Source organism: Amphibalanus amphitrite, unplaced genomic scaffold, assembly GCF_019059575.1.
Source record: "Amphibalanus amphitrite isolate SeventyFive unplaced genomic scaffold, NRLGWU_Aamphi_draft 002082F_arrow, whole genome shotgun sequence".
NCBI classification, from domain to species: Eukaryota; Metazoa; Arthropoda; class Thecostraca; order Balanomorpha; family Balanidae; genus Amphibalanus; species Amphibalanus amphitrite.
The window spans coordinates 56,340-66,084 of record NW_024883575.1 but is presented as its reverse complement, the minus strand read 5'-3'; the positions used below and the strand labels follow the sequence as shown (position 1 = coordinate 66,084).

General features: G+C 45.9%; 1 protein-coding gene across 2 annotated transcripts; it reads left to right on the top strand.

The window, feature by feature from the left end:
* Positions 1-1,574: 1,574 nt before the first annotated feature.
* On the top strand, positions 1,575-8,714 carry LOC122376278 (tetratricopeptide repeat protein 5-like). 2 transcript variants are annotated; one of them, XM_043356076.1, is made up of 10 exons: positions 1,575-1,605; positions 1,974-2,069; positions 2,384-2,516; positions 2,980-3,197; positions 3,379-3,621; positions 3,849-3,902; positions 6,020-6,205; positions 7,122-7,291; positions 7,672-7,816; positions 8,222-8,714. In XM_043356076.1, exons 2-10 carry the CDS (start codon positions 2,040-2,042, stop codon positions 8,339-8,341), a joined length of 1,299 nt encoding a protein of 432 aa, XP_043212011.1. In that variant the 5' UTR covers positions 1,575-1,605; positions 1,974-2,039; the 3' UTR covers positions 8,342-8,714. The 2 variants fall into 2 exon arrangements, with proteins under 2 accessions (XP_043212011.1, XP_043212012.1); XM_043356077.1 differs by having other exon boundaries at positions 1,594-1,605; positions 2,017-2,069.
* The last annotated feature ends 1,031 nt before the right edge of the window (positions 8,715-9,745 follow it).

The window sequence follows — 9,745 nt, the reverse complement described above, 5'->3', positions numbered from 1 at the left end:
GTGTTGTGTCCCACTGGGTTATCGGACGCTGCGGGGCATACTCATTTTTTTTCAAAATGCCTTAGATTTTGCTTTCGTGCTCATGGGCGGCGGAACGGGCAGGGCACCGGGGCACCGTGCCCCCTTTGATTTGGCATTTTAACGTTAGCCCTATGGGCGTTGCATGGAAAGAATGGGACCAAAAGTCGGCAGTGCCCCCCCCCCCCCTTAATTGAAGGTGTTCCGCCGCTACTGTTCGTGTTTGATGCTCTTTATTCTATAGCCAGCCTTACGACAGAGGGGGGCCCACTAATGATTAGTGCCCTAACCCTCAAAAGTTTCCAACATTAATTTTTACTTTTTTAATGGTGAAAACTGAAATAAAGCGGATATTGAACTGTGAACATCCAGTTTTTACACTGCGCCCCACACAAGCCTCCGAATGCCCAAAGCAGATCTCTGATGACTGGCCTTTGGGTGTCATACCATATACCGTGCATTGGTCAATGTGGTCAATGTGTACGACCTCGGCGTTTACCATTTTATGCGCTGGAAACTGTTGCGCTCGAAAAAATCAGGGGAGTGGCTTATTATGAGCGCGCATCAGTCCTAACTACCCGCAAGCGAATGGCTAGCCCTTCCGTCTCCGCTCGCTTGCGATTTGGCATTTATGTAGGTACAAAATTACGGCAAACGACCACTGAAGGTATGAGTTGCGTCTCTCGCACACTTAAAATATATATAAATCGAATCTGAAAAGACAAAAATAAAATGATATAAAGCGGAAATGGTTAGCATTTACACATATTCAAAAGGCACCGTTGGACAAACTGTAGGAGCGCAAAGCTGCAATATGGTTATGAAAATTACCACATGCAATAGAAAATATGCAATAGGTTATGAAAATTTTCATCATGTTTAGGGCACAAATTATGGAGGGGCAAGAATATACGTTTGCCCCTCCTCCAAAAGTTTCCTAGGGGACGGTGCCTCCTCTGCCACCCCGTATCCGTCGCCCCTGTAAGCGGTCACTGAAGGCCTGGGCTGCCGCTGCGTCACGTTGACGCTTATAATGCCTCCAAAACTAGGTTGAAGAGAGGAAAACTTCAGTTGAACGCGAACGTTTGTCATTTAAGAAAGGCAACGTATGATAAAGTATATGGGCATCTGGTTACATCTTCAGATGATCGAACAGAATAATCAGCTATGTGGTTTCTTGTCTAAACTTTGTCACAAATTATGGGGGGGCAAAAAGATACTTTTGCCCCCCCACGAGTTTGCCAGGGGGGGCAGCTGCCCCCCTGCCCCCCCGAATCCGCCGCCCCTGCGCATGAGATAAAGATACCTGTCCAGCCCGGAATGGGGTTGCGGCGTGGAGGAGAAGGATTTCAGTATCCTGAGGATGGAAACGACGGACGGGTGTCACGATCATCATGCATGCATTACAATCACATTGTATCCCGGCCTTGGTATATGCAAATTGCAAAGTTTAAATGTAAGTACTTATCTCGGGTAGCACTTTTTTAATACGACGGGATATGGTAGCAATAGAATCCTACAGTTATGGCGTGTGCGAGACATTATTGAATAACAACTCAAGAGCCAACCCAAAGCTGCAGTACTTATGTGAGTTTTGTAAATTATTTATGCTTTTTACATTTTAAAGAATTTCTTGGTCTGCATATATTGTATAGTATGTAACGTTGCCTTTATTTTGCTCGTCATTTGCAAATGAACTTGAACTTGTCTCAGTCTAACTTGAGCATGCCAAAACCACTTTGACTTGACTGACTTGGTCACTGGTTCGTGGCATGGTTTGATATCAAGGCACTATGATATAGCCTTGGTGGCATGGGTGACTATAATTTAAATAGGATCAGGCTGGGATAGGCTGTTGTGTAGTGTATACCTACCTCCCATTAGGAGTTTTGATCTTGTTTTCTGAAAAGTCGTTTCAGAAGAGTGCAAACCTAGTCACATGTATATTATTGCAGGATTCACATTTGAACTGATTGAAGAAGTGCCTATGACCAACAGATCCAAGACCACAAACATCAGTCATGGGGTGTGCTGAGCTGGATGAATTGGAGGTAAGTTTTCACTCATCTCACTGATTCTAATGATAAGCTTATGATAAGAATAAAGATGATTTGAATAATAACTGGAAGATTACCAGCAACTTTGAAATTTATGATACAAATTTATTTAAGTCTTTAATAAACCTAGCACCACGTAGCTGATACATTTTTCTTTTAGCATAGCTCGTTTAAGTATTTCTTGCATAAGTGAACTATGCGGCTGCATTATCAGTTTGATATACTAGGTTCCATTTTTGTAATTAAAATGAAGATATGCCTATTTTGCTTTGAAAGCATGCAACTTATCCACTTGTATGTTATTTCAGAAAAAGGTGAATGAGTTGTTCACTTTTCGAGATCAGTACTTTGAAACACACTCAATTGAAGAGGCTGGCAAGAAGCAAGAGGATGTACAGAGCAAACTGGATGAGATAATCAAATTTGCTGATGAAATCAAGGGTAATTCAGAAACTGTTATTTTGTAGCTTACAAAAGCTTGAGTTTTGGCTCTAAGTTACATAGTGAGTCAGTGACCTCCTGTTGGAATTTCTGTGGGGCATAAATCATTATAGGTATTTGCACAATTTAAGGTGCTGTCACTAGTTAGGTAGTAGGTTAGCTAACAACAACATTTGTTTCAGAGATGTGACTTGCTATAAGCAATGGGCTTAGTGGCCATTTATAAGTTTTTTATTAGTTCACTTTGTGATGCTTATGAATATGCTGTGTGATTCCTCAACTAGGTTTGGGTGCAAAACAAATATGCACACTTTTAGAAGACATTCTTACCAATCACTACCATTTCAAAGCTTAGCTAGTAGCCACAATGAAACACCATATTTTTGCAGGATGTCATAGAAAACCTACGGTCTGCTGCTGACCCACTAAGCACACATTATCCCTGTTCACATCCGCTCACCAGAGACGGCGGAGAAGGCCGACCGGGTGCGGTACCTGTACCTGCTCGGGCGCGCCCGTAACGTGCAGCCGGACCACTCGAGCCAGGCAGAGGAGCTGCTCAGCCGCGCCACAAAGCTCGACCACCGGCACACCGCCGCCTGGAACGAGCTGGGGGCGTGCCTCTGGAAACGCGAGGATGCTGTCGCCGCTGGAAACTGCTTCACACGCGCCCTGGAATCGGTGAGTAGCGAGAGTTCGGCAGGGAGAGTGATAGAGCAGAGATAGCTGAGCTGGTACAGGCATTGATAAATACATAATCACGTCTACAAAGCGCAGCCAGATTAATGTTTGTGTCCGACTTCCCTATGAAATCGCCTCTTCCCTGCTCTATGGTGAGTCGTGACCCGACCCTCATTCGCAGGGCAAGAACCCGGTCTCGCTGCGCCAGCTGTCGATGGTGCAGAGACAGACGGCGCCGCGGGACCCTCTCCAGCGCAGCAAGCAGGTGGAGGAGAGCCTGCTGAAGGCCAAGGAGGCCGTGGAGCTGGACCTGCAGGACGGCGTCTCGTGGCAGATCCTCGGCAACGCCTACCTCTCCGCCTTCTTTGCCATCAAACCGGACCCGAAACTGCTCAAACAGTGCCTGGTCGCCTACCAGCGCGCCGTGAGTTGCGAGTGTGATGGGGGAGGAGGAGAGGGTGAGGGGCGTGGATTGGATAGTTGATGGAGGTGTAATAGGCATTATGACGGAGGCTCTACCGGTCAGTGAACGAGAAAGCTGAAGACTAATCTCCTTTTCCGTCACACGTAAATTTCTACACTGGACCGAAACATCGTTTTTCTTTTGTAGGCCGTCTTATTCCGGCTGAAATGTTTGTTTCTTGTTTGCAGGAGAGAGATCCCGCGGCCCGGTCCAGCCCGGAGCTTCACTACAATCGAGCTGTGGTACGTTTGACCCTCGTGGTATTGTTCATACACACATGCATTGCCAGGAGCTATGGTTTGGGCTGCTGGAAGCAATCATTTTTACAAACTTTCTGAAACTACATTTTTAAATCTTGGTTTTCCTGCACACCATTCGGCATTCATCATGCATCACTGAGCTCTTTTGTAAAGGCTGCGCAAAATATCTTTCTAGTTGAGGTTTATTTGCCATTGGGCCTACAGTGCAGGGATATTTCTATCTCGCACTCCTCTGAGATGCAAGGATAAGAATTTGTTATCTCTGCATCCCACTGAGATGCGAAGATAAGGTCTCGCGGGTTCAAAGCTAAAAATCAAGAGTTCAAGTGATGATGGGTCAATAACTGAGCCATTTTTAACCCGCGCCCCACTGGGAGGGGGGGGGCTATTTATAGCCCCCCCTCTCGTTTTTCTGCAATTACTTCCAAACCGCTTGACTTATCGACGCCAAACTTTCAGTACCTTCGGCTGCATCAATTTGACACCTTGTGTCAAAATTTGAACTTCGTACCTACCATAGGACAGCCGGAAATGACGTCAGAGTGACGTCATGTTCGGCCGATTTCGACGCAAAACATTGAACCACGGCAATCGCTCCCAAGAGCTCAGTTTTTAAGCTAGATCCAACTTCTTTGCATGAGAGGACTCAGAATAGACTGCGCTATCAAACTGCTATCTCGGATTTTCGAAATTTTGAAAATTTCGAAAGTTTTATATATTAAAATTCAAAATTTATATTTTTACATTTTTTTCAAAAACTTTTTGACTTTTCGAAAAAAACCGGAATATATGTGATAGAACGCATTATTATGACTAACTCTAGCATGTTTTAGCTAAATATCTTCAAAAATGGCCAAGTTATACGCATTATTGCAAAAAATTAACAATTATTAATTTTTCAAATCAATTTTTCAGCACGAATTTGACATCGTACGCCAATATAAATAGCACTATCGTGTTCCTGAGCTCAAACTGCATCCAATAGACACCTTTTTTGTTGAAAAACTTTAACTTCAAAATTTGACCTTTTTTGACCTGAAAGTGACCTGACCTGAGCTAAATTTGACTCAAAATGACCTCGAATGACACAGACGACATCAAATTCGAAATGTTTGGCCTAAATGGACCATAAAACATGTGTCACGTGACCGACGGATGATATAATATTTTCGTGACCTGTGATGACCTGACCTTGACCTGAAAATCAAAGTACAAGTTTGGTACCCTCAGAGTATCTAGAGCATCTGTTCACGAGTGTGTAAACCAAAAATGAGCCTGATCTGACTTGTAAGACGGCGGCCAGAGCCCAAAACGTGAAGAAGCCAAAATGCTAATAATTTTTACTTTGACCTGACCTGTGACGTCATCGGTTACCTCGAGGTCAATGAAATTAGGTTTCGTTCGACAGTTTTTCCGGGGCTATCAGACGCCGTTTGAATTTTGACGATCGGCCCAGTAGTTTCGGAGTTAGGAGGGGGGGCTATGAATAGCCCCCCCCCCCCCCCCCAGTAGGGCGTGTTATACGCAGACCCCAGTGGGGCGCGGGTTAACGGTTGTTTGTGTATGAAACTTATGAAATAAATACAAAATACTCTAAATCTATTTTTACATAGATGAATACATTTGAATATGATATTTAAATAATTAAGAATAAACCTCAACATAAAAAGATATAGGATTCCTCATGGCTCACTCGTGGAAGATCGGATATCTTTTCCTCGCGTGTAACAGAAAAACCTTGCTCCTTCGTCGCTCGGTTTTTCAGTAACCCGCTTGGAAAAGATATCCTTATCTTCCACTCGGAGCCATGAAGAATCATCTATATCCTTCTCTCCGCTCCCACCCCACAGTGTCTACGAGGGTTAATGCCAGGCAGCCCTGGAGTCAGCACCCTCTCTCTTTCATAAACATGCAAGATATTACAACAAAAATTACCCGACGTTTCGTTTATTATAACTTTTTCAAGGGTCATTACCCTTGAAAAAGTTATAATAAACGAAACGTCGGGTAATTTTTGTTGTAATATCTTGCATATTTATGAAATAATCGTCACATTACAACTCACCCTCTCTCTTATTCTCATTCTCCCACCCCGGCAGTGTCTGAAGTACGAGGAGCAGTACCAGGCGGCGCTGGAGTCGTTCGACATGGCTGCGCGCCTGTTCCCCACCTGGTCACCACCGGCTGAACGAGAGAAGGCTCTGCTCCAGCACCTGAGCAGGGTGGCTGAGATGGTAGCAGCGCGCGGCAAGCAGAAACACAAACGGCTCCTGGCGTTTACTCAGGTATGGCAGATGAGAGTCTGTCTTGATGTCTTTGGAAGTCAGTTTGGCAGTTTGAAAGTATGACAGGGAGTCTGTGGAAGTCTGCCTTGGTGTCTTCGTAAGTCTAAAGTCAGAATGATAATCTTTGAAAGTCAAAAAGTCTTCAGAAGTCTTGTGTTAGTTACGATGGAGCTGTGCCAACTGCCAAGCCTGTGATGAGTAAACTCATGGCACCAGTTGCCCTCTAACGCCTACTAATACACCAGCTGTCTCTTCTTCTCATATTCCCATGCTGAACTTGAAACTTCCCGTATGAATATTTTCAAACATTACAATGGGCCTGTTCCAGCGCCTCCAGAAACCTCCAGAAAGCTCCAGAAAGCTCTAGAATCCTCCAGAGAGCGTTCCAGCGCCTCCAGAAAGCTCCAGAAAGCTCTCACCAAAGCTCCAGAAACCTCCAGTAGCCTCCAGAGAGTTGAGAGGTCCAAATTTCTCTGGAGGCTCTGGTCTACAATTATGGTGCACATGTGACAATCACGAATGTAAACAAAGGACATTTGACTGATAATTTTACAACTTGAATGTAAAGAAAATTACATTGCTATAATTTTATTTATCTTTTTAACTAAAATTGAAAACAAATTTTGCGTTTCAAGAGAGAACAATCGTCATTCTTTTGGTATCTATGACGCCAATCTCCAGAAATCTCCAGATTGCGTTCCAGCGCCTCCAGTAAAACCTCTGGTAGAGCCTCCAGTCAAGAATTTCTTCTGGAGGCGCTGGAACAGGCCCAATATTTTTCCAAACTCACGTGAACATTTCCCTCCAGTTCACTGGGGCCACGCTCGTATTGCCCTCCGATCTCGTGACTTGCATCACGTTGGACTTCCTTTGTGAACCGCGCCTTGTGTTTCACCACCTTTATTCACTTCCACAGGAGCTGACAAAGCCCCGTCTGGGTATGTACGCCGAAGAGTGCACGGTCGGTGGCAGGAAAGTGAAGCTGAAGCCGGGTTTGCTCTCGGGGCTGAGTCCCGGCACCAACACGGGTCGGCTGCTGGCAGGGAAGGTGGTCTGCAGCGTGCCCGCCGAGGACAACGTGCCTTTGTGAGTGTGTGGGAGGGAGGGAGGGAGCCTCTCGTGACGGTTGCGAGAGGGGATTTGTGTAGGGTGGGTGTGATGGATGGAAGAGGAGCATTGGGGTGATCGGGCTGTGTTGAACTCTAGGTTTGAACAAATATCACTTTGGTTTGTTATAATACAACTCACAAGTTTAAGCAATATGAATTGGTAAAGTGTTATGTGGCTATATTATTTTCCGAGAGTCAGTGCGAGGTTTCATACCATGTTGATTGTTGACCACTCTGTTAAAAGTATAAACGTTATCAACGATTACCACTGTGAGGGTCCGTATCACCTAAACACATACACCCAGAGATAAGCCAGAATTGGATGCTAACTATAGCCCCTCTTTGTTCTCCCCTCAGCACATTCTGTCTGGTGGACTCTGAAGGCAGCTGCGTGGCCGTCAACGTGTACAACCTGGCCGAGGGCAAGGGGGTCATCATCGGAGACACAGTGGTCATCCCTGAGCCCCTGCTGGTCACTGTGGACGTCCGACATAAGAACCAGGTCAGGAGCGTCAGTACTGAACACCAGTGGTTGGAAACGTGCAACAGTCAGCACGTTTCCCCGGATCCGGATACAACATTTCGAACTATGGTGCCTCGGCTGGTTTGAAACGTGTGCCAGGCGGCACGTTGTTCCTGAAACCGGATGAAACATGCTCCGACACACGCTCCGAATTATAGTTTCTTATTCACACAGTTGCTTTGTTATTCTTGCTGAGAGCGTGATAACTTACATGAGATGAAAGTTTTGCCACGTTGCACATGAGTCTGGCAAACTATTGAATATGCTCCGGAAACTAATCGAAACTAGACCCGTCACGTGAACTGTACGTTAACAGTGAACATTTCGATGTTTTCTCTCGCGACTAAGCACGTGCATTGATCGTGACGAGTCTATTGGTTTCAGATGGTGAACTTCCGTCTGATTCGCGTTCAAACGCCTCTTCTTTTGGCGGTGAACGGCCGGCGTCCGAACCCGGACGTCCAGGCTGCTGTCTTCCTCAACACTTTCAACATGTCCGACTGAGCGGCTCGTCATGCTCCCCTGGTGGGTCCAAGCCTGAGCGAAATGGAAAGAGACGGCCTGAGAACGTCGGAGTGAGGTCAGGTGAGGAACTTTGGCAGCTGTGGCCCTGTGAGGCTGTGTGTACATTGATGAATGATGAAGACACTGGACGATGGCGGGCGATGGTTGGACGAGCGTGCCTTGTGCGAGCGTGTCTGGTGCGTAGTGTTAGCAGTGGGACCACAGGAACGGCATTTTAGCGCCGAAGAAACGACAGCCGCTGTGCATGACTAGAAGGTACTCAAAGGTTGAGTGGCAGTTTCCCAGACTTGTAAGGTCGTATTTAACATTACTCATGCGTGTAATTAGAAGAAGACTAAGCGTACGAAATCAATTCTCCGATTTTGCAGTACCGACCGAGCGGCTACCGCTGTTCTTCCCATCCTGCCATCTGTCGGTCGAGACCAGAAGCTCACTGTCGGTAGGTTGTTGCTTCTCTGCAGCGAACTGCAGATGGCGCTTTGATGGCAAACGGGCTTTCGTATGTGACTGCAGATGAGATCAGGGGTTCAGGCGCTGCTGGACACATTGAAGGCGGTTTCTTTGTTGTTTTCACATTAGTTGTTCACGTGGGACTGATACTGTAACTTGCGATCGCGATGCAACAGTGTCAGCCATGCGAGCGTTTGACGTAGATTTTCCGATCGTGGTAGATTATAGGCTACACTCAGACAAGACAAACATCCTCTTCGCTGTAAGCATCTCGTGACAACCTTGCTCATTTTCAACCACAAACATTTTTTCTCCACTGTCCTCATTTTCATTTCTAGAATGCTGCGTTTGTATAGCTTCCGCTAAATCTTTTGCCATGTAGGCTTCATAGCAAGTGCCAGGTCGACATCGCTTGAGCCCTTCGTGATCAATGAACAGTTACTGGTGTGGTCTTGTGTTTCATCCTGTACAGCTCTGGAGTTAGAAATAATCGTCTATGACCCCCTGTAGTCAGTTTCGGATGGTGCCATTTCCTAGGTAGGTACAGCCCACCGCTAAAGTAATGTGTGGTTTTACCAATCTCAACAGATGGCTTTGACCGACGATTTTTAAACGCGGACTGATTGAAAAGAAGACGTCAATAGATAAAGTTGTAGCTGCAAGGGTGAAGATACATGTAAGCTACATTTAAAGTCTCGTTGCAGTCTGGCTGATTGTTCCTAGGCTTCAGAAGCAGAACATACCCATGACTGAAACCACACATTACTTCTGCTGTGGACTGTACAAAGCAGCGTCTCTCTAGGGCTGTGGTGTTGTGTTGGGTGTGAGCCTGATGGCTAAACTGAATGCTGTAGGATCAATGTTGCGGAGGGCGGTAACCAACTAACGGCGACTGTGTAAAAAGCGAGGACTTTCCGTTGGATCAGACAAGGA

Coding starts and splice junctions, on each gene's coding strand:
- LOC122376278 (XM_043356076.1), top strand. CDS start 2,040: ATGGGGTGTGCTGAGCTGGATGAATTGGAG. Junction 3,622..3,848: donor TGGTCGCCTACCAGCGCGCC/GTGAGTTGCGAG, acceptor TCTTGTTTGCAG/GAGAGAGATCCCGCGGCCCG. Junction 6,206..7,121: donor GGCTCCTGGCGTTTACTCAG/GTATGGCAGATG, acceptor TCACTTCCACAG/GAGCTGACAAAGCCCCGTCT.